This window comes from Chlorocebus sabaeus, chromosome X (genome assembly GCF_047675955.1).
Source record: "Chlorocebus sabaeus isolate Y175 chromosome X, mChlSab1.0.hap1, whole genome shotgun sequence".
In the NCBI taxonomy this organism is placed as follows: Eukaryota; Metazoa; Chordata; class Mammalia; order Primates; family Cercopithecidae; genus Chlorocebus; species Chlorocebus sabaeus.
The window spans coordinates 19,562,947-19,587,985 of NC_132933.1; the positions used below are offsets into that span (position 1 = coordinate 19,562,947).

The 25,039-nt window shown below is 43.0% G+C and overlaps 1 protein-coding gene across 1 annotated transcript; it reads right to left on the bottom strand.

The window, feature by feature from the left end:
- Positions 1-13,045: 13,045 nt before the first annotated feature.
- CCDC160 (coiled-coil domain containing 160) lies at positions 13,046-22,594 on the bottom strand. The gene is made up of 2 exons (XM_007992738.3): positions 22,294-22,594; positions 13,046-14,583 (listed from the first exon to the last, which is right to left on the bottom strand). Exon 2 carries the CDS (start codon positions 14,557-14,559, stop codon positions 13,582-13,584), a length of 978 nt encoding a protein of 325 aa, XP_007990929.2. The 5' UTR covers positions 14,560-14,583; positions 22,294-22,594; the 3' UTR covers positions 13,046-13,581.
- Positions 22,595-25,039: the final 2,445 nt, after the last annotated feature.

Sequence of the window (25,039 nt, forward strand, 5' to 3'; positions counted from 1 at the left end):
GTACAACCACAAGACCCACCAGAAGACTGTATTCTATGGCAAGGTTCAGAGGACACACTGTTGAACAAGGCCATCAGGAATCCACTGGCAAGATGATCGCCAGCAAGCATCACTCAAAATTTCAGTAGTGGCCTCCTCTGCAGGTCAGAACTGACAACAGGAAAAGCCCTTATAAACTTAGCTCACTGATAGCACTATGGATGATAAGACCCAAGACAGCAGAGGGCAGGTGGTGGTCCTTAATCTCCAGAAGCCAGGAAGTTGCAATTATTATAAGACAAAGTTAGCATGACCGTTCAGGAAGCCTGATCCAGGAGAGTTATGGAGATGGTTAATAGAACAGAGCATCTCCAGGGGCAAAATTTATTGAAAAGAGTATTACTCAGCTTGTAATAGCTGAAAATATCTGGGAGGCTGAGGGCAGTCACTTCAGTAAAAAAAAGTCATGATCTCTTGTAGAGTTTTCAGATTTGAGCCAGTTTTCAATTCCAGAACTCACTAACAGAAGAGGTGATTGGGTCCCTAGGAGAAAGGACACTGCCATGATTCTTCTTTTTCCTCCTGCAGAGACCTCTGGGCATGCATTTAGGTAACTGTGCACTAGAGAAAGGGAATACTTAGATGTTTCAAGGAGTGTTGGACCTAGAGTCTCAGTTGACATGGACACTCAGAGACCCAAAGCATCATCATGGCCCACTGTGAGAGTGGGGACATATGGGAACCAGGTAAGAAATTGAGTCTTGGCCAAGATCCAGCTCACAGGAACTTCACTGGGTACAAGAACTCAGTGGTCATTACCCCAGTCTCCAAGTGTATGATCGGGTAGTTGGGGCAGCCATTACTTTGTGTCTTTGGCCAGTGAGATAAGAACTGTTACAATGGGGAAGGCCAAGTGGAAGCCTCTGATACTAAACCACCACCACCACCACTCCTGGCCAAGATAGTAAATTATCACATCCCCTTGGGGTGGTGGTATATGCAGATTAGCATCCTTAAGGATCTAAAAGATATAAAGGTGGCGATTTTCATCATATCTCCATTTAATTTACCAGTCTTGTGCCTGAAAAAAACAGATAGATCCTTGGAGATGACTGTAGGCTGCTGCCAGCTGAACCAAATAGTAGCTCTAATCACAGTTGCTGTGTCAGACCTGATATCTTTGTGGGAACAGATTGATATAGCCTCCAATATATGTTGTGTAGGCGTTGATTTGGAAAATTCATTCTTTTCTATTTCAATCATAAAAAAGAATCAGAAATATTCAAATAAATAGGAAGAAATATAAATTTATAGTTTTGCCCTGGGCCTATATTAGCTCTTCTACCTTCTGTCATAATTTAGTCTGAAGAGAGTAAAAACATCTGGACATTCTGCAGAATATCATATTAACCTATTACATTGATGATGTTTTGTTGATCAGACCAGATGAGCAGGAGGTAACTAGTGTGCTACCTCTTGGTAAGACACATATACTCTGAGGGTGGGAGATAAACTCTATAAAGATTTAGAGGTTTACCAGATCCATAAAATTTTTAGAGGTCCAGTGGTTCAGGGTATACTGGGGCATTCTCTCCAAAGTAAAAGTAAAAGACAAATTCCTGCACATTGCACCTCCTGGCACAAAGAAGGAATCATGACACCTGGTGGGCCTCTTTGGGTTTTAGAGGCAATGTATCCCACATCTAGGGATTCTGCTCCATCCCTCTATAACAGGTGACAAGGAAGGTTACCAGTTATGCCTGGGGCCCAGGAGCAGCAAAGGGCTCTGCATCAGACCCAGGCTGTCATGTAAGTGCCCTGCCTGACACTTGGGCCATACAATCTAGCAGATCGTGTGGTGTTGGAGGTATGAGTGGTGGGAAAAGATGCAGAATGGATTCTGCGGCAACCCCCGTTGGAGAATAATGATGCAGGCCCCTGGGGTTCTGGAGAAAGGTCATGTCGCCTACAGAAGAGAATCACATGCCTTATGAAAAACAACTTCTGGTATGCTATTGGGCCATGGTAAAGATGAAACACCTGGCCGGGAATGGTGGCTCACGCCTGTAATCCCAACACCTTGGAAGGCTGAGGCAGGCAGGTTGCTTGAGCCCAGGAGTTGGAGACCAGCCTGGCCAATATGGTGAAACTCCATCTCTACTAAAAATACAAAAATTAGCCGGGCGTGGTGGTGGACACCTGTAATCTCAGATATTCGAGAGGCTGAAGCAGGTTAATCACTTGAACCCGGGAGGCAGAGGTTGCAGTGAGCCGAAATCATACCACTGCACTCCATCCTGGGTGACAGAGAGAGATCCTGTTTCAAAAAATAAATTAATTAAAAAATATGAAACACCTGACCACAGAACACCAAGTGATCATGGAACTAGAACAGTTTATCATGAGCTGGGTCTTATCAGACACACTAAAGGTCAGGCAGACCCAGCAACAATTCATCAAAGGACAAAAGGGGGCTTTCCAGGAGTGCTTATGAGCAGGACTACGGGGCACAAGTAAAGTGCAAGATCAGGTAGCCTAGACCACCATGGCATGCACCACTGTTATACAAGTGCCCTCCTTCAGCTCATGGCTGCAACTTTATGGGGATTCCATCAGATCAACTGAAGAAAAGAAGGAAAGGTTTGGTTTATGAATGGGTTGGGTCAGTATGCGGGTGCAAGCCAAAAATGGACACTGGCTGCATTATAGCCTCTCTTGGGAGATTGGGGGTGCTTGACAGACAGTGACAGGTGAAAATCCTTTCAGTGGGCCGAGCTTTGGGTGATGCACTTTATCACCCACCTTGGGTGGAAAGAGAAGTGGCTTGAGGTTAAAATATTTATGAAGCTATGGTCACTGGTGAGTGGCCTGCTCAGCTTGTAAGGCATTTGGAAGGGAAAAGTCTGGAAAATTGGAAAATTGGAAACAATGATATCTGAGATAGAGGGATGTAGATAGACAAGTGGGCACTAAGCATGAAATGTTTGCAGCACATATTGACGCCAGTTAGAGAGCATCTAGCTCAGAAGAAGCATTGAACAACCAAGCAGACAAAATGACCTGGGCAGTTGACATCAGCCAGTCTCTATCCTTGGCCACCTCAGTATTGGTGCAATAGGCATGTGAACAGAGTGGCCACTGAGGCAGAGAGGGAGGCTAAGCCTGGGTCCAACAGCATGGACTCCCACTTACAAAGACCAATCTTGCAATTGCCACTAAAGAATGTTCAGCCTGCCAGCTACAGAGACCAACACTGAGCCCCTAATATGGCGCCATTCCTTGAGGAGACCAACAGGTCACTTGGTGGCAAGTTCACAACATTATGCCCCTTCCATCCTGAAAGGGCCTATGGTTCATTCTCATAGGAATACATGCATATTTCCAGTATGAGTTTGACTTTCCAGCCTGCAGGGTCTCAGGCAGCACTTCTATTTCAGGACTTTGGTAGTATTAGATCTACCAGTGTGGTATTCCACGTAACACTGAGACAGACCAGAAGACCAACAAAAGAGATGCAGGAGTGGGCCCAGGATTAGGGGACCCACCAATCGTGTTACATACCACACCATCCAGAAGCTGCTGGTCTGATAGAGCATTGAAACAGTCAGCTGAACTACATTTCCCAGAATTCCCTCACTTCTATGTTTCCAATTAGAGTGGGTCACAGAGATCTTTTGGAGATTTGTTGGGCCTTAGTCAGTTAGGAGCCATATAGTTTCTACATTGGAAAATCAGTGCAGGGAAACCAGGTGCAGTTGTAGCTCATGCACATTGTCACTTATCTACTGGCTCACCTCAGTGGCGTGCAGCAGCAACTGGGTCAGCAGCGGCTGCTACACCTTCCTCCCAACCATCCTTTAGTGTCTCAGACTCCTGGATATAGGCCAGGTGTGTGTGTAGCTGTGGGCAAAGGGCACCAGCTTCCCCTGCAGGATACCCACATCACCCAAGCTGGAGATAACGAGAGACTGATACAGACCCTAGTTCATCCTCCTGTGTTCCAGCTCATGCTTCTGGGTTCTAGTTTGTCTTTTTTCTCCTCCACTTTTCATTCATTGTCCCCTCCTGACTGTCCTGCAGACTTCATGCTACAGCATTAAATGTGAAGAAATGCAGAGGCTGTTTAACCAGTCCTGCTCCCACAATCAAGGTCAAATCTCTGATGGATGGATAGATGATAGATAGATAGATAGATAGATAGATAGATAGATAGATAGATGTAGATGGTATAGATATAAAAATAAAATCTCTTGCTGGGTGTGGTGGCTCACTTCTATAATCCCAGCACTTTGGGAGGCCGAGGCGGGCATATCACTTGAGGTCAGGAGTTTAAGACCAGTCTGGCCAACATGGTGAAACTCCATCTCTATCAAAAAATACAAAAATTAGTCAGGCATGGTGGCATGCACCTGTAATCCCAACTACTTGGGAGGCTGAGGCGGGAGAATCATTTGAACCCAGGAGGCAGTGGTTGTAGTGACCTGAGGTAGCGCCACTGCACTACAGTTTGGGCAACAGAGTGATTTTCTGTCTCAAAAATAATAATAATAATAATAATGATACATAAAATCTCTTAATGGCTCCACTTCTCTGATTGAATCCTGACTAATATAGGAACTTTGTGCTCTGTAACTCTTGACAGGGTTCAGGACACGCTACCCCCAACTATGATACCTTGGCATTTGAGAAAACAGCAGAAGCAGTTTTTCCTGTTTCTCTGGGTCTTCATTTCTGAGGGTTCCCATGTCACTTAAAACTTGTGTTAAATAAATTTGTCTCCTTTTATCTTGTTAATTTGTGTTTTGTTATAGGGGTGCTAGGTATGAACCTCACAATGGGTGAGGAAAGAAACATTTTCTCCCTTACATGCTACAGGGCTAGAGGACCTGGTCTCCAAAGGAGACACATCATTTCCAGAGTCAACCTCTTACTGAATTATAAGCTACAGCTTCTGCCTGGACACTTTGGGCTCCTTGTGTCCAGAGACCAGCAGGCCAGAAGAGGGGTCACTGACTTGGTAGCAGTAATTCACTCAAATTATCAGGAGGAGGTGGGGCTGCTGTTCCACAATGGGGAGAGGGAGAAATAGGTGTGCTACCTGGGCATATCTTAGTACTTCCTTGTCAAATTGTGACTATAAGTGGACAGATACAGCAGCCCCAGCCTGAGAAGGGGATAATGACCAGGCTGCTCTTAGCCCCTCAGAAATTAGGGTCTGGGTCAGGCCAGCCAGGAAGCCATCATGGCCACCAGAGGGCAGTAGCTATGGGTGAGAGTGACCTAGAATGAGCAGTGGAGGCGGCTAGTGCTGAGAAACAGTTGCAGCCCCAAGACTAACTGTAGCAGTGGGGGCTGTAGTTTGTCCCACTAATACCACTCTTCCAAGCTTCCCTTCTGGGAGAGGCGTGAAGGAATTGAGAAAGAGAGATGCAAGCGATGGACTGTGGTAGACACAAAGATGAACCACCTCAAGAAAGGATTTGCTGTCCAATGGTGGGGAGTGAGGTTGGCAGGCAGTCTCCAGCTGTCAGCTCCTGCAAGGCCTGCCTTACCTGCAGAGAGACACTCATACACTCAGCCCCAGGTTATATTCTTCCAGACAGAGGCAGCTTGCATCTGGCGACTCAATGAGGCAGGAGAATAAAAGCCCAGGGGCCAGGTGCGGTGGCTCACGCCTGAAATTCTAGCACTTTGAGGGGCCGAGGCGGGTGGCTCACTTGAGCCCAGAAGTTCGAGACCAGCCTGGGCAACGTGGCGAAACCCCGTCTCTACAAAATATACAAAAATTAGTCGGGCATGGTGGCGCACGCCTGTGCTCCCAGCTACTCAGAGGGCTGAGGTGGGAGGATCGCTTGAGCCCAGGAAGTAGAGGCAGCAGTGGGCCGTGATTGCACCACTGCACTGCAGCCTAGGTGGCAGCGTGAGCCTCTGCCTCAAAATAAAATAAAATAAAGTAAAACAAAAGCCGAGGTATTTCTACCCAATTCGGGGCACTCTGATGAGCAATACTCCAGAGGTCACTGCTGGGGTTGCTGAGGTTTTGTCAGGCTTGCATGGCGATTCAACTTCTCTCTGCCCAGTCTTGCTTCCTCCCCCTTTTCCTTCACAGGTGTCAATCCCCAATAAACATCTACCACCCAAAATTCCATCTCATTATCTTCTACCAGAGGAACAAAGTGGGCAAACTCCACGTCTCCTGCTTTTTCTAGTACAGCACTCTCCCCTGGCACAAACATAGGAACTAGAGCCCCTTTGCTCTCAGCAGTTTATTTATAAACATACCTTAATATATACCCAAAGGAAAAGATTCAAGATAACACATGTTTTGTGGGGAAAAAGTCCTTATGCTACATGCAAATATATTTTTGTACTCATTAAAACCACATAAAAGTGTATTATGCATTTTAAAAGGTTGATTACCTCAAAACCAGAAATGCCCTCCAGGCTCTCTGCTGATATAACCCACATTTACGAAGTCAAAAGCAGCTTTCCAGATTTTCTTTTATTGTATGAAGGGGAAATGTTTTTTTGTACAATCTTGAATACATTTGTCAGTTTGAAAGAAAACATTTTGTCTTGTTATTGAAGATATTTTAGTAAAAAGATCCTGAAATATTTTTTCAAGAATTGATTCAGTTATGAGTCAGCAGAATATGATTCCTTTACTGTAACTTTAAGAAGATTACCAGGGAGTCAAGGAAAGAAGAGGAAAACATATAAATCATCAAGTATAATTAACACTTTCTAAGCAGCAAGGTTCAGGGGTAGGGGTTCGCAGCATTTATTTTTCTCAAAAATTAGTTAGTTTTCAATGAAAACACTTTAGGAGGCAAATAATCTAAGGAAAAAATGAGTATTGGGTGAAATAGGATCAATCATTTTGAATTATAAAAGTCAGACCCCAAAGCTAAAGTGAGTGTTCATCAAAGAGTCCTGGTTGTTTATTGATTTGGCTCCATCAGTGCTGGAGCTTTCTTTATTTGGAGAGCTGTTAGTTGGGCTCATATTTCAATTGTTCTCGTTGATGTTACTGTTACCATCCACTCCATAACCATAGGAAGAGGATGCTGTGTCTTCACGTAGACCTACTAATCTGCCATCAGAAGACATGCACACGTCAGTCTTTCCAGTAATAAGCTGCATCTTCACTGCTCATCTCAGCCATTTAGATGACTGACTCAGGTTGAGTCCAGGTGGCAGTATTAAATGAATCTGTCTTTGGAAAAGTTAAATAATCTCTACGATGATTAATCTTTAGCTCATTAATTTTAGCACAAAAGGTGACCTGATATAATGGGGCAAGCATCCTAATGGAGTTGGACAGGCTTGGTTTGAATCCCAGATCCACCACTTGCTAGCTCTGTGATATTGACTAAGTCATTTCATATCTCTGAGCCTCGGTTTCCTCACCTGTAAAAAATGAGTGGCAATCAAGGATTTTTGTGCAGACTACACAAGACAATGCATGTGGAAATGTGTGGCACATGATAAAGTTTTGTTACTAGGCTCCAACCAATAGCCCAAATACAGGCTAGGGTACTAGTGACATAAGGAGAATCTCTTAGGTATGCCTCCTGTCATGGTTTGAAACATACATGACAACACCTGTTGCGGAGTCAACAGGCATGGGCTGAAAGGCAAAAGTAATTCTTTGAGAATACCCCATAACACATCCTCATAGAACCAGTAATAAGCCCAGTCTCCTGGGAAATGACAACCTGCACCCAGTGAAACATAGCAATCATCAGAAAGTTGAGTGTGATCAAAGGTGTCATTCACAGAGAGAGGTAGTGGGGTGGAGGGAGAGAGAGATCCTGTGAACAATAGCTCTGACCACTAAACAGGGGAGACACCACCTTGGTACTCAGTATGGAAAGGAGGGTACACCTACAATACATAGATAACTATAGCTTCAGTGTCTTATGAGTACAAAGGACAAGACAATGACTTATTTTTATCTGAGCAGCTGTAGTAGTGGGTCCCCAGCTGCATGGCTCCCTGTGCCAAGGGGAAATGAAAAATGCTATAGTAGCCTCTCTTGTCTCCATTCCCTTTTCCTAGATGAGATTTTTCCCTCTGGAGCACTATAGCAGGGCTTTCTTACTCCTTCTGGTACTCTGCCTGCTAGAGCCAGGGCCCAGTCGAACACAGACCTGATTGGAGGGGGGCTGGGTAGGCTCTAACCCAAGAAATTCCCTCTACAGGATCCTTCCTGAGGCCAGAAGAGCCATCACAATAGATATGCTACTTTGCCTTAAGACTTCATATACTAATAAAACCAACATGTCTTCTCTGCAACTTGCTCCACCTTCCCAAATATATGCACACATCACTGATACACATATTATGAATTCGTTCATCATATTCTCTCCAGGGAACACAACAGGTATAAAAAGCTTGGTGAGAGTAATAGCTGGGAGGAGACAGATAGATTTGGTCAATTTCCCATTGTCAATTAGGCAATAATGATAATAACAAGGATGACATTTATTGACTGTATGTGATCTCATCTTACCTCTCAAAAACACTATGAACCCTGTCTTACAAGATGAGGAAACTGAGCTACAGAGAATTACACAAGTTGCCCAAGGTCACACAGCTAGTAACTGGATAACCAAAGTTTGTGCACTTAACCTCTATGCTTATTTGGAGAGAGGAGCAACTGTGATGTTTCTCTTTCATACATCTCCTTGAAACCAGTCTACTCATGGCAGACTTGGCTTATGACAAAAATCTCTTAGGTCTTTTGTTTCCAAAACAAAAATGATAGCGTTCAAAGGTAGAGTAGCATCAGCAAAATGGTTTTCTGCAGTTTGTTATCTGGAACCTGGTCTTTATGTCTTGAGAACATCATTCTCCAGTCTATCTGCAAATGACCAAAAATGTTGGAATTCACAGTAGTTTTCAGGGTAGAACCTCAAATGAGACATTAAAAATCAGCAACATGGCTGGACGAGGTGACTCACACCTGTAATCCCAGCACTTTGGGAGGCTGAGGCGGGTGGATCACCTGAGGAGGTCAGGAGTTTGAGACCAGCCTGTCCAGCGTGGTGAAACCCTGTCTCTACTGAAAATACAAAAATTAGCTGGGCATGGTGGCAGGTGCCTGTAATCCCAGCTACTCGGGAGGCTGAGGCATGAAATCACTTGAACCCGGGAGGTGGAGGTTGCAGTGATCCGGTATTGTGCCACTGCACTCAAGCTTGGGCGACAGAGCGAGACTCCGTCTCAGCAAACAAACAAAAAAAATCAGTAACACATAACATACCAGTGCTCTAATTCATTGCTACTGAGTCCTCTTTGAAGCCAAATAAACCTTTCATATTCACATTCCAGAAATGTCCCTGCCTCCTACTCCCATGCTTTGTCTGGAAAAATCCTTCATATCCTTCAAGGCCCAGCTCAAATGTCACCTCCTTTATGAAGTGGTTCCCAGTCCCACAGGCAGAATTAATTGATCCTCCTTTTTGCTCCCACAGCACTTTATATTAGCGTTGGTGGTATAGCTCTTACCACATTGTTTAAGTCAATTGCATAAGTAAGCTCCTTGAGGTCAGAGACTTGTCTTATTCATAAACCCTTTGATTCCCATATTCCCAGCCTAGCACATACCTTATTTCATGAAATCTAAAACTCCATCAGTTGTAAGACACACCATTATTTCATGAATTACTAAGAGAAACAAAATACTGACAATTATTCTGTGACATACCATCAATTTGAAGATGTGTCCCAAATTCAGGAAATGTCAATAAATTTTTTAAAATGTGTTTTAGAAGGAATGAACTGTGGCAATAAGTACTCACCAAATGTTTATAGAACTGAATTATTAAACCAAGGTGGAACAGATATTTCTAGAGAACTGTGACAGCCCATGCTTCTTAATAAGTAAGGGATTAGAAGTTGGTGATGAATGGTGTGTGACTGCATTGCTGATTTCAAATATTTTACCCAACAGATTAGTTAAAGGGATGAGTGGCCTGATGTGCCATTCCTATTTAAAATAAAATAAAATAAACACCTCCAAGGACCAAGCCTGCTGGCTCATGCATGTAATCCCACTCCTTCAGAAGGCTAAGGCAGAGGATTGCTTGAGGCCAGGAGTTTGAGGCCAGCCTGGACAACATAGTGAGACCCCGTCTCTAAAAATATAAAAAATTAGCCAGGCATGGAGGCAAGCCCCTGTAGTCTCAATTACTCAGGAGGCTGAGGTGGGAGGATTGCTTGAACCCAGGAGTTCAAGGCCGCAGTGAGTTACTTGTGCTACTGCACTCCAGCCTGGGCAACAAGGCCAGCCCCCACCTCTAAAACAACAACAACAACAAAGACACCTCCAGATCTCCCATTTAATATACTAGAAAGTAAAGTGATGATATACTGATTCTAGTTCCTTAAACTAGTTCAACGCACTGCTGTTATCATCTGCCAATGAAGAGGAATAATAGCTCAGCTTTCTCCCAGTTTATTCCAGCCCTGCTTTTATTTTGATGCAATCCCTTCCTAATTCCAAACTGTTGGTCTGTGACCTTGGCTCCCGTTTCTCCTTGGCCCTATGAAGTTAGTGATCGTATATTACTTCTCTGGTTAGTGTCTGTCTGGACCTATGCTTTCCATAGGATCTTTCCATAGGGCAGGCCTTGCTGGGTCTTAGTATTTCAGGCTGTCTCATCAAGAATCTGAATTCTAGTTCCATCCTAGAAAGAAACCCCACCCCCTGCCCTAGACCTAGTCTAAGCCATACATTTAATGTCTCTCGACCTCCTTCCACCACTCTTTCCCTGCCCCCAAGCACGCATACACACTCAGGCAAGATAAACCAAATTGTCACTGAAAACCTTAAATGTATGGTTGGTTCACAGAAATACTCCTGGAATAAAAGTTCCTCTTTGAAAATAGAATTATAGGCCAGGCATGGTGGCTCATGCCTGTAATTCCAGCACTTTGGGAGGCTGAGGTGAGTGGATCCCTTGAGCTCAGGAGTTCGAGACCAGCCTGGCCAACATGGCAAAATGCCATCTCTAAGAAAAATACAAAAAAAATTAGCTGCCTGTAATCCCAGCTACTCAGGAGGCGGAGGCACGAGAATTGCTTGAACCCATGAGGCAGAGGTTGCAGTGAGCTGAGATCGTGCCACTGTACTCCAGCCTGGGCAACAGAGCAAGGCACAGTCTAAAAAAAAAAATGAAAAAAGAAAAGAAAAGAAAATGGAATTATACTAGCCAGACATGGTGGCATATGCCGGTAGCCCAAGTTACTGGGGAGGATCACTTGAGCCCAGGAGTTTGAGTCCAGCCTGGGCAACATAGCAAGACCCTGTCCCCCTCTCTCTATAAATAAATAAATAAATAAATAAATAAATAAATAAATAATAAAAAAGAATTATACTGAAAGGATTGAGCCTAGTAGCTTAATTAATACATTATAAAATTTTTAAACATGTAAGCAGCTCTTCGCATTAGCATTCAGGGAATGAGAGTCTTTATGAGGCAAGTACAAAGGGGTAATTTTATAAGGGGGTGATGAAGAAGAGAGTAAAACAGGGCAACGAGTTCCTAGTTTGCTTTCATACTTAGACCCTTGGTGGGAAGCCAGTGACCACTAAAAACCTGAAAGTCATCTCCCCCTTTGAGGCAGGCTGCCAGTGCTTGGGTTAGGTTTATCAGGACTAAGTCAGAAAGCTCCAAAGATTAGCATCTTCCAATTTACGCCAATCTTCCCAGGCAAGGCAAGACTTGTTCGGCCTCCAGGTCAGCTTAGTCAGTATCCATTCAGTGCCTTCCCCAGCCTTAATGAATAAAGAGGAAACAAGAGAAAGGTAGAGAAACAACCTCTATTGATTTATTATTGATAATATTTGGAGATGTTCAATCTATATAAAGGACGCTGCTTGTATTTTCTTTCGAAGGGGGTCTGCAAAGTAGGTCCCCCAAAGTATTAGAATTGAATGCATACAGGCTGGGCGCTGTGGCTCATGCCTGTAATCCCAGTACTTTGGGAGGCTGAGGTGGGTGGATCATGAGGTCAGGAGTTCGAGACTAGCCTGGCCAAGATAGTGAAACCCTGTCTACTGACAAAAAAAAAAAAAAAAAAAAAAAAAAAAATTAATTAGCCAGGTGTAGTGGTAGGTGCCTGTAATCCCAGCTACTCAGGAGGCTAAGGCAGGAGAATTGCTTGAACCCGGGAGGCGGAGGTTACAGTGAGCCGAGATCGCGCCACTGCACTCTAGCCTGGGTGACAGAGCAAGACTCCATCTCAATAAAACAAAACAAAACAAAACAAAACAAAACAAAACAAAACAAAAAAGAATTGAATGCATCCAATGCCATAGGAGTTTTACTTCCTTACAGGTAGAGTTACACTTGCAAATAAAATCATTGAGGTGAAATCACAGAACATTAGAACTGAACAGAATCTCGATGATAGATCTGCTGCCTTGTTTCATAGATGAGGACTTTTAGGGGAAGAAAATTAACTAACTAGTTACTGGCAGAGCAAGTACTAGAAGCCAAATGTCCTGACTCCCAGTCTGGGGATTTTCCCAACAGGGAAGATACCTAAACCCTTACAATTGTATCTCATCCTCATAGTCTGCAGTTACATTTGGTTCGTTAGGCTTTAAAACACCATGCAAATAGAGCTCCTATTACAGGATATCTTGATAACTGATACAAACAAATGGTAAAGGATCAACTGGCCCATCACTTCCACCAAAAGATTGAGGCAGTACATTTTCACCAGGCATAAGTGTAAAATAAATTGTCATCACCTGGGGCCCTTACAGGGCTGGATCACTGTAAAAATCAAGCCAGCTCACTGAAAGTTTATCCAGATGACATCCAACTTCACCACAGTCTCCACCAACTTGTGATGTAAGCCAGAGAGGAAGCTTCGAAATTTTCCCCTGGTCGAGTTTTGAGAGAACTGTGTAAACAACGCCCCTTACTGGTCAACATAAGAAAACACAAAAGCCACTGCTGACAAGAGCAGGGCTCTAGCAAAGGTCACAGCAATGTCTCTAAGTTGTCTTCTAGTCTATGGGAACCGTGGCCAGGTCAAAGAAGAAAGCCTGGGGAAAAACAGCAGGGGGAAGAAAAAAACTACATTTTTTTCAGAGATGTTTATATGTACCGAATTAAAGTTAGACCCCCAAAGTAAGCAGATACATTTTTGGTATCCCATTGAGTTTGAACAGGCAGTTACAAGACCCATAGGCATATGTTAGGCTTATACACATAAACAAGATTTTTATTGTTAACATCAATGAACACAGATGGAAAAATATTCACGTTGCAAGGACATATTTGCTTACAAGATCACAAAATGGCTGTTGATTTGTATTCATAAATGATTTGGTGAATCAGTATATGTTTTTGAGTGAATATATGAGATTTCCAAAGCTTCGTTTCCATTTGTACTCCTGGAATAACTTCATCAGAAAGAGAAAGCAGAAGCTTGGAAACATGTATATGTTTTATAGATACTGTGATTTACCGAAAATGAAAATAACATCCTATTACATATATTTTAAGTAATACACAAAGCAAATACAATAAACACTGATTTGGCTCAATGACTTGTGTAATGGAAGGATTTTTTTAAGTTTTAAAAAAAATCCCCAGTAAAGTGGTCAAAGATACTTGATGATGTTGCCATTGAAGAAGCATAGTATTTTCTAAGCAACTCCAAGGCTCTGTTATTTCTTGCTTGTAGGGTCTTCTCAGTTCTCAGTTCATTCTTGACGGCACTGAGCTCTCCGCGGATCTTTGCCATTTCCAATTCATAATACGATTTCATTTCTTCTTTTAGGAGCACATTTCCAAACTTGGTTTGATGTTTTAAGTTCCTAACAGCTTCTTTTAAATCTCTGTTCTCTAGGTTCAATTTGTGGATGACTTCTTTGGCTTGCTGGAGTTGTTCACTTAAGTTTTTTACATTTGTTGCTTTTTCAGACAGGTCATTTCTTAAAGCCTGAACTTCATAGTCACTTTTTGAAGCATCCGTCTCTGTTTCTTGAAAATTTAGAGGTTTTGTGAATATTTCTTCTCTGTAGTACAAAAGTTCTTTTTCAGCGTTTTCAAATTCCTCTTCTATTTTTTTGCATTTCATATTAAGTTCTTCCAGTTCTTCATTCAAAATATTCAGGCAAAGTTTTGGAGACATTCTTTCCATAAGTTTCTTTCTTATGTCTTGTCTTAGTAGAGCTGGTAAGTTATCTGTACTGCAGGTAGAGCTATCTTCCGTGCTGTTAAAGCTTTCTTCGGTTGTAACATCCACATTAGATGATTCATAGGATGCAGAATTTGTGTCTGTCTTGTTCTGTGAAATGTTTATCTTGTTCTCTCTTAAATTTGATTCTTGTTCTATTTCATTTAGTTGGAAAATATATTTTTTCTTCCTAAATTTACTTTCTTCTTGAAACTTTCTACTGGACAAATTATAAATTTCTTCCATTCTCTTGCTGCTATCTGTAGTCGTTTGTTCAGAAGAAGATTCAGGCTGAGAAGTCTCTTCTAGAACATCCCGTGCACTAAAAAAAGGAGTAAACATATACTCCTTCCAGTGTTTTCTTCTAGCATCCATTTCTCCAGGCCCCTCCTCCAATATCTGAAAAACACAATTTAAAACCAAGGCAGGCACATTATTTACACTAGTAGCTAGCATAGTAGAAAGAAATAAGAATGCTGGCTCATGGGTGAAGAATCTAAATATTTGAGTGCTGGCTCTCTCTCTAACTCACTGAATGACTTGGGCCTCAGTTCCCTCATTTATAAATGGAAAGGGCTGAACGAGCTAAGTTCTACAGGTGCTTCCAGCTTTAAAAGTCTCTGATCCTATGAAATAGAACTGGTAAACTGACACATTTAGCTACTTACTGTACACACAGAAAGTGATTCTATAAGGAAACAACTGTACACATAAAAACAGACTGCTTTAAAATAAAAAAAGTGATTTGAAATTAATAGGTTAATGTTGGTAATACCTGTGCTTTCAATGTGTCTGATGCCTTTCTAGTTCTTGTGGATTGGACTATTGTTTATTCATTCTTCAAAGTGACTAAAACATCAGGGCTTAATGAGATGTGAGTTGCTTTTGGTAAAGTATACCATGCAGACTTCCTTATGACTAACTCTGCCAAATGCCCTTCTGTCTTGACCTATAAATTCCTGCTATTCCAGTCTTGGGCTTTGCTTTTAGGCAAGACTGCCAAGTGTACAGAATTCTATCTGTTTTGACAGCAATTTCTTGAGGAGAACCTAATGTCAACAATTGAAAATATTAATGCCACCAAATGTGTTTTTCTCAAGATGTTGACTCTGAGTGTAGTTTTTAGGTGAAAATTCAGCATACTAAATCACGAACAACTTTCCAAGTTTATAAAAATATGAGGATGATTATTTTGTTTCAAAAAGAGTCTTCCCTACCCAAAGGGAATCCTTAATATGCAGCTTTCCCACAGCACTGAAATATTGGATAAGTGACTACTTCTGAGGGAAGGGAGAAAGAAGAACCAAAGCAGCATGTGGAGGGCCACTGGCACCTGAAGCCACCAACCGGTAGCTGAAGTTAGCCCTAAAGGGTGAGGAGAAGATGGAGAGGGTCACTTTATTCATTTTATATATTAATGTATCAAGACATATTTGTAGTATTACCATGGAGAAAAATCAAAGTATGCCTGCATCTCTTTTATCTATGCACTGAAATGTAATTTTCTGCTGGTAATGAGAAATGGCAAATGTTGTATTTATAACTTAATTAATATTTTCTTTGATTATTATAACAATTTTGGAGAATACAGAAAAGCACATAAAACAGAAGGAATCTCCTTCATAATCTCATGGCCCTGAGATAACTACTTTTTGGTGTATGATCTTTTCTTTTCTTTTCACAAACAGTAGTTTATTTTAAATAACACAGGTTTTCCTTACTATGAGCAATGAAGGAATAAACTTGATACCTATAGGCACTGAACATATCTCTCCCCTTTGCCACACAAAAGATGGAAGGGACTCACTATCCCCAAGGGTACATCCCTACTGGCAACTACTTGGCTTTGAGGAAAGGAGAAGGTACACATATTCTTAAGATGAACTATTTGGAGAGTTCAGTGAAGGTACTAAAATCATTGGTCCAAAAGCCAGAAGCCAAGCTTTCTTGAGGTCAATCAGACCATAGTGATAAACTCAGACCTGAAATTCACAGTACGTATTTGCCATTGGAGTATCATCTTCTTTCTTTTGAAACAGTCCTTTCTGACTTTTATTATGCTACGAGTCACCATCCAGAAGCATCATTGATCAATCTGTTCTTAAAGGGAAACATCATTTCTTGGTTTCCCTCCTCTCTAGAAACATGAATGCAAATCAGTAGGAATTATTACAGCAATCATAGAAGAAAGGAACAGAGAGAGGAGAAAAGAGGGTGATATTAATTGCCAGTCACATTTTTTAGCAGTCAAATTTTTACCCAACAATTCTATAGATGATGAAAATGCTTCTAATCAGGTAGCAATGGCAGAGAGATTACTATTTCTCTTAATTCTGGATGAAGGGCATTGGTGGGATTGATTAGGAAGGAGGTGAGCACACGGGCAAGTAAAGTGTGGCCACTTTATATCTGGAGATAGCAAGAATGACACATCTGAGATAGAGGTCTGGGTATGGATAAAGGTTAAAATAAAAAACTCTTTTCATTAATAATTTTGCTCCTTGAAAAAGTAACTTCTACATCCAACCATCCCATAAATCTCTGGCAAAACACATACACATATGCACACATGCACGCGTGTGCGCACACACACATGCACACACTTTTTAATTTTCACTGTCTTTCTTCCCTGAGCCTCTGTATAATTTCCTGGTGTCTGAAAGGAAATGCCTTTCAGTGAAGCCTATATAGTTACTGAAATGGGAAGAGTCCATTTATGACTAAGGCCCAGAGAAGTTAAGTGACTTGACCAAGGCCACACAGCCCATAGTAGTAAAACTGAGGACCCTGTCTCCCAGGTCAGTGCTTGTTCTAAAATTCTTCTTTATTCATCTGCTAGGTTTCATTCCCCACATTGAAAGAAAACAACCCACTATTTTCAGAGCTTAGGTATCTTTTAAAAGGCCACAAAAGAAGAGAGGAAAAGTGAAGGGGGGAGGGTAAGGAGAACTGCATGTCACATTTCAAAGAACAGAAAGAAAGGTTTGAAAAGGCTTTTGGAATTTCCCTCCCATGGCTTACACAGGGCAGGGTCAAGGGGTCTCTGAGCTGCTTCTTTTTTCTCTCTCTCTCTTTCATTGGCAAGATACCCTTTAAGGGCTTGTTCCCAAATCTAGTCACAGAATGTGGCAAAGCCCAGACTCGGGGTAAAAGCTGCCAGTCTCATTTTCTCTTCATAAATTGCACTGTCTGTTTTTTTATGCAGAACGAGTATGGCATTAGAATTCTCTGGCGAGAACAAGGAATATGCTTTAAGGCAATGACACTCCTTTACCCTGGGCTGGCAGCCATTTTGTTCTCAATAAACTTGACTAGGTAATTTGTTCCAGCATAAGGCAAACCAAACCAGAAGCCATTATTGAAAGTGTAAGCATGCCTGTTAGTGGGTCAGTTGTGGACATTAATGTAAGTGCCTACTCAACACTACACTGGATACTGAAGGTCAGAAGGGTAGGGGAAGGAGGCCTCGAGGGGATGAAAAACTGGTTTCTTTAGAAGCAAATAATCCAGAACACAGACAGGAAAACAATAAAAAGTCATAGGACAAAAACAACATCAGTAGTCCTCTAAGATAGCAATCCCCCAGAAGCCCTCAGGACTGCACTGTTAAGGCGTATGTGTCTACAATATGACTACATCTATTCATTTGTGTCTGACATGAATTAATAATGGACTCCTGATGGTTCTAGTTAGTGTCTCACTGAAAACATTATCATTTATCCTCGGGTGACTTTTTTTTTTTTTTTGCAGTGGCAAAGTAATAGAACATTTTTGCGGAGTAAGAGATCTCTTGTCTCATGAAAGTGGTTTGTATTCACCTAAAGAATTTGAGAACCACTGATAAAATAAATTGAAGATGAATTTATATATAACATGATGTAACATAAATGTTGAGAGCTAAGCAAAGAACAGTCATTTACAATGGACCTGTAGGTGCACTGTTCCATAAAAATCTTAGAGGAATGCACATTTATTCTCAAATAGCTCCAGAAAATAATACACTACTGTTTACTATGAAAGGAGAAATCTACAAACCATCTCAGTTTCATTTTTGAGCTGGGGCCCTAGAGAATATAATCATATTAAAGTGAATGTGAAATTTAATTATTTGTTTTCTAAAATATTCATATTTTAAATCACAGGCTTTAGGGAAATTCGATGACATAAATCAAAATTTTTTTTTCTGTTGTCTTATCCCATTTACATGGGCATAGTGGCTCACATCTGTAATCCCAGTGCTTTGGGAGGCAGAGGCGGAAGGATAACTTGATGCCTGGAGTTCAAAACCAGACTGGGCAACATAGTGAGACTCGTGTCTACAAAAATTAAAAACAAAATTAGATAGGTGTGATGGTATATGCCTGTAGTCCTAACTGCTCAGGTGGGAGGATTGATTGAGCTCAGGGGGTTGAGGCTGAAGTGAGCTATGATCATGCCACTGCACTCCTGCCTGGGAAACAGAGTGACACTCTGTCTCCTAAAAAAAAAAAAAAAAAAAAAAAAGAATTAGATTTCAAATTTTCACGACCATCTCTCTTCACAAATTTAGATCTGCCTGCAAAATTCCATTATTCTTCCAGGCAGAGTAGGTAGGGACTGGAAAACAGTTCTGGAAGAATGCCAAAGGCTTTTTCCCATCTCGCAAGGGTCCTTCCTCTCAAACTTTGTAAACTGGGAATGATGGTTGGAAAAGGTCATCTCCAACCTGTGTTGAGTAATCTGTCATTACCCTTAGTCGCTTAGTAGCGCTCAAGAAGGGGCATGGCTTTTAGTCACTAACCAGGGGCAGTAAGGTGAAGACAAAGGGCTCCTCTTAGCATAAAGAAGTTTCTCCCCTTATTCTTGGATAGTCTGTTCTCTGGACCCTTAGAAAAACTGCTCCACCAAACTAGGAAAAAAGTCTGTTACAAAGGAAATCACTAGTTTTGCTTCTTTCTCAACTGTCCTATTTACTCTCACTTCAGAGCAGTGGTTCTCAACCTTTTTTTTAAATTTTCTTTTTCCTGCTTCCACTGTTTCCAGACACAAAAACACTCCCATCACTACCCTCTTTCCTCAGAAGATTCTGACCTGCCCCCATAGGGGAGATTCCTCATTCTCCACCTTCTTTCACTGACTTGCAGAAAACTATTAAATACCAAAAGAAGGACGCAAATGAACTGTCTGAAGTCAAGATGGATCAATATGTATTACCGTGCAAAATTGTGGGGAAGAAGGAAAAGGAAGTTCCTGAGAAAGGAACTGAGTGTGGACTATGGTGGAAAAAAGACTGAAGGAGTCAGATATCTTGGCCCCCACATTTTAGAACTGCGAGCCTCAGATTCTTCAGGTGTAAAATAGGGACAATATATTGGTTTCACAGGTGATTAAGAAAAACGAATGAAAATGGAAATGAAAGCAATTTTTAAAGTGTACTGTAAACAATGGGTTTTGTTCATTTTCAGGTTTTCCTTACCCTCCCCTTGAACATAAACCAGCCAGTTAAACAACCTAAACTTTCTCCAGAGATATGTACTCCAAAGTGGCCAACCGGAAGCCATCAGACCTCAGAAAAAGTTAGTTTGAAAGAAAAAAGTAGGTACTATTAAAACAAATATAAGGAAGCCTAAACTCCAATCTCAGATTGATTTAATCTGCATCCTCAGGGAAAAATTAGCCCTAACTTCTGTAAGTTAGTTGTTGATGTCCCCAGATTTCAGAAGCTGAATTTAAAAAAGTGGTAGTCTTTTCTACACCCTAATATATCAGCATTTTAAAATCACCAATTGCTTTACCAAGAGCTTTCCAAATGTCCCACTGTATTTCAGAGGCACCAATAACTTCTCAGAAATGAGTATTCGTTGGAAGACTAGCAAGGATGACTTTGCACTCTGAATTGTTCCTGTGCTTCTGTGGCATTTCACACAGACCTTTATTATACAAATATGCTATGATGGCCTGGCATTGTTACCTGATACATAGTAGCCCTGTATAAATATTTGTTTAATGAATGATCCTTAATATTCTTCCTGAAATCTCTACAAAGCTTTGATTCTAAGTTAGTTTTTAAAATTTTTTTTGACATAATTTCTCCTCTGGCTTATAAAGTTTTGGGGAGTAGTATTTTAGGGAAAGCACTTTTTTTTCCCTTGAAGTTTATTTGGCTTAGCTAAAAGTCTTTAGAACACTTTTCTTTTTCTTTTTTTTGAGATGGAGTCTTGCTCTGTCACCCAGGCTGGAGTGCAGTGGTGCAATCTCGGCTCACTGCAAGCTCCGCCCCCGGATTCACGCCATTCTCCTGTCTCAGCCTCCCGAGTAGCTGGGACTACAGGCGCCCGCCACCACGCCCGCTAAATTTTTGTGTTTTTAGTAGAGACGCGGTTTCACCGTGTTAGCCAGGATGGTCTCATCTCCTGACCTCGTGATCCGCCCGCCTCAGCCTCCCAAAGTGCTGGGATTACAGGCATGAGCCACCGCGCCCGGCAGAACACTTTTCTTTTGTATTTTTATGAGGCCTTCCTGAGAGCTTACTGACAATGCAGATGATCAATTACAAGGCTGAAGAGTTATGTTGCGTAAGGCTCTGTGCTTCTAAACACTCCAACAAAATATCAGCTAACACGACTATATTTACACTTCCTGGGGTCCAAGATCTTCTATCTACTGGATATCCTTGCCCTCCTTCTCCAGTTTGAACTGGAAAAAAGAAAATTCCACCTCCCTCCGTGTAATCAGGAAATATGTTTAACCAGAATGCCCAAACCTGTGTTTATATCTGAGATGTAGATTAAAATGACAAGTGATGGCCGGGCGCGGTGGCTCACGCCTGCAATCCCCGCACTTTGGGAAGCTGAGGCGGGCGGATCACAAGGTCAGGAGTGACCAGCCTGACCAACAAGGCAAAACCTTGTCTCTACTAAAAATACAAAAATTAGCCAGGCGCGGTGTGGCACGTGCCTGTAATCCCAGCTACTTAGGAGGCTGAGGCAGGAGAATGGCTTGAACCAGGTAGGCGAAGGCTGCAGTAAGCCGAAATCGCGCCACTGCACTCCAGCCTGGGCGACAGAGCAAGTCTCCGTCTCAAAAAAAAAAAAAAAAAAAAAAAAGTGATATACTTAGAATGTCACTTGGTCTATCTGAAATGTGATACCAGACACTAAGAGGTAATTTCTCTTTTTGTCAACCCATTTCCCCAACTATTATGCCACTAAGTCTTCCTTCCCCAAGCCATACAGATATCAAATGGGACAAGAATCATGAGGAAATTTTATTCAACACAGTACCTCCTCACTTTTAACACCTATTGGGCAAAGGAGGGAGCCTGGCTCGTTGTTAATCAGCACGCCACGAACCACATTAGCAAAAGGCTGGAACCCAGGCCTTGCCTCCCTCCCTCAGAGTGCAGTTAATTTGAAACAAACAAACAAACAAACAAAAACATCGAAAAGGGAAGTCATCCTGATTTTTGCTTTCATCTGTCAGGGTCCTAATATATGGGCCAAAGTGTCCACTCCCCGGAACAAATTGTCTTCTCTATTGCTTGGCAGCTATGGAGGGGGAAGAAAAGTACCATTGAAAACTGGACCCCGTGAATGGTTATTACTCCCCAATTCTTTGTTATTAGTGTGAAGTTATTCCTTCTATAAGAAAAGATACAGCGAGTCACCTTAATTCCGAAGGCTGAGACTTTAATAGTATGGAAGTCACATTCTTGCCACAAAGCTGCATCTTTGTATGCATAGTTTGGGAGTTTTCTCTGTAAATTGTTAACTGAAACTCCTGCCATCGCTGCCTCCAGAGGAGAGAAGGTGGCTCAGGGTCGGGGCGCTGCTTCGGTCCCCATTGCAGGTGACACTTTCCACCTCCCCAGTCCCGACCTAGTCGCTGGCGGGCGGCGGAAGAGGCCTGACCCCACTCCTCTTTCCGCACTGCCACTCCCACGCCCTGGTCTTTTCCCTCCCAAACACTTTCCAGTCCCGGCCTGAGCCTCTAAAGACAGAAATAACCTGCAGTGGGGGTCGGGGCGCGGACTTGGGCCCCTGCCCCTGGCTCTCTGCCCCTTCGACCCCTGTGTCCGGGAAGAAGAGGGGCGAGCCCGGGGGAGCCCGGCTTTCCCGTGCTTAGACATACCTGGAAACGTGGATGCGGTCTGGAGAGCCCGAACCTCTCTTCCTCAAAGCCAACCACCACCGGCGCGCGGCAGCCCCTCGTTCGGCTCTGGCCACCGCGACCCTGCCGGGCCGGCTCCGGGCTGAGCCACCGCAGTGCAGCGCCAGAGCGGGCCGCGCGGTTGCCTAGCAACAGACCTGCCAGATTTAAAGGGACCGGCACTCGGGACGCGCGCAGGGGGCCGCGCGCTGGCGTCCAGCAGTCAAAGCCTGGCCCGAGGACTGAGCATGCCGGGTGGAGCGGGTACCGCGGCGGCTTCTGCCCGGCAAGAAATAGGAGCTCATGGGAGGAGAGCTGAGTCAGGTTGGGAATCGGCCAGAAACTGCAAGGCAGCCCCACCCGCAGTGGGATTATTACGGAGGGTCTGGGTGACTCACAAAGCCACCTGGACACTGTGACTGTGTGGGGGTCAAGACTACGTAGCATAGGGCCATTTCCTAGGCCTGCTGTTATTAGCATGACATAGTGGAGGGTTTGCCCTGGAAGGTCGCCAGGATTTGGTGCAGGGTTGCTAACTATGCAGGAGTTCCATCCCACCCTCCATCCCCACGCACACCCTCACGCATTAGCACAATGGTCTGATTTCTGACCAATGTTTTAAGGACGTTAGGTCAGGAGAGAATTGTGCAGTGGCTATGCCCCTACGGAAGACTGGGCTTGTATCTCAGAGAGCCCATGGTTTCCTCATTTGCCGCTCAGGAATTTCTCTGAACTACTCTTGCACCCTACTTGAATTTAAAATCCACTGGGGGCAACTAGTTCCACACTACTGACAGTGTAAAATTGTTTCTTTTATTAGTCCCCAAAGTACTCTCTTCCTACTTCAAAGGTTGCTCACAACTTCCAGGATTTTGTTGGGTGACAAGTCAATGCTTTTCACTGTGTTACAGATTTTAAACATTGTATTTTGTTGAATCAACAAATGATCTCAGACTTAGGCCAGGCGCGGTGGCTCACACCTATAATCCCAGCCCTTAGGGAGGCCGAGGCGGGCGGATTACTTGAGGTCAGGAGTTCGAGACCAGCCTGGCCAACATGGGGAAACCCATCTCTACCAAAAGCACAAAAATTAGCCTGGCGCGGTGGCACACGCCTGTAGTCCCAGCTACTAGGGAGGCTAAGGCAGGTGAATCGCTTGAACCTGGGAGGCGTGAGCTGAGATCATGCCACTGCACTCCAGCCTGGGTGAAACAGTGAGACTCCATCTCAAAAAATAAATAAATAGGCAGGGCACGGTGGCTTATGCCTGTAATCCCAGCCATTTGGGAGGCCAAGGTGGGCGGATCACCTGAGGTCAGGGGTTCGAGACCAGCCTGGCCAACATGGTGAAACCTCATCTCTACTAAAAATACAAAAAAAAAAAAAAAAAAAATTAGCCTGGTGTGGTGGCACACATCTGTAGTCCCAGCTACGCGGGAGGCTGAGGCATGAGAATCACTTGAACTTGGGAGGCGGAGGTTGCAGTGAGCCAAGATCGCACCACTGCTCTCCAGCCTAGGCGACAGAGTGAGACTCCATCTCTAAATAAATAAATGAATAAATATCTTCTCAGATTTTGATTATCCTGGTAGACCAGTATTAATTATTCCGTCACCACGATGGACCTGACTCAGGCCATGGGACCTGAAACCATGGGTCTGGGGTGTCTGAAATAGTAGCAAGAGTGATTCTTAGGAAAGCTAGAATTTTCTAGGAAGCATGAGGGTGAAAAGAAATATTGGCTTTGGAATCTCAAGTGAAAGGAGATTTAAGAATTTTTTAAAAGTACCAGTCTAATTTATCAAGGACCTAGCAAGGGAGTGACTTAGGAACAATACCAGGATACATTGCAAAGCTTCAAAACTTCTTGGGAACTGGATGTAACAGGTGTTTGGGAGCTGGCAAAGCTTTATTTAGGTGCCCTGAGGCCTAGTTCTCAATCCTCTTTTTCCTCCTTAGAGAATCAAAGTCAAAAAGGGTTGGAGGTAGGAAGAGTCCTAATGTCAATGTGTGTTTTATTATTGACTGACTCCTTCAGAAATAGTCTGTGGGATTCTGACAGAACTTCTTTCCTTGACATTGAGTCTCCAAATTGCCGTGCATCTTGCATGTTTTTTTTTTTTTTTTTTCTTGAGAGAGTCTGGCTCTGTCACCCAGGCTGGAGTGCAGTGGCGTGATCTTAGCTCACTGAAACCTCTGCCTTCCGGGTTCAAGTGATTCTCCTGCCCCAGCCTCCAGAGCAGCTAGGACTACAGGCCCGCACCACCTTGTCTGGCTCGTTTTTGTATTTTTAGTAGAGAAGGGATTTCTCCATGTTGGCCAGGCTGAACTTGAACTCCTGACCTCAAGTGATCTGCCCGCCTTGGCCTCCCAAAGTGCTGGGATTACAGCCATGAGTCACCGCACCAGGCCTATCATTTGTTTTAATTATTTTAAAAGGATCCCATTTATTTCTGCTTGAGGTAAGATCCCTTATAATAAAGGAATCTTTCTTAATTGCTCCATGCCTCACTTTCCTCATTTGTACAATGGGAATACTAATTGGACTTAACTCATGAGTGTTGTGAGGATCAAGTGAGTTAATGTTTTTAAGACCCTTAGAACGGTACTTGACACAGAATAAATCCTATATAACTGTTTGCTATTATTATTATATTGCCTTATACATTCCTTACTTTCCTAAAATGTAAATACAAACACACTGATGGTGATAATTCAGGGTGTGTTC

Excerpts from the sequence above, each read along its gene's own strand:
- CCDC160 (XM_007992738.3), bottom strand. The coding sequence starts at position 14,559 with ATGGATGCTAGAAGAAAACACTGGAAGGAGTATATGTTTACTCCTTTT.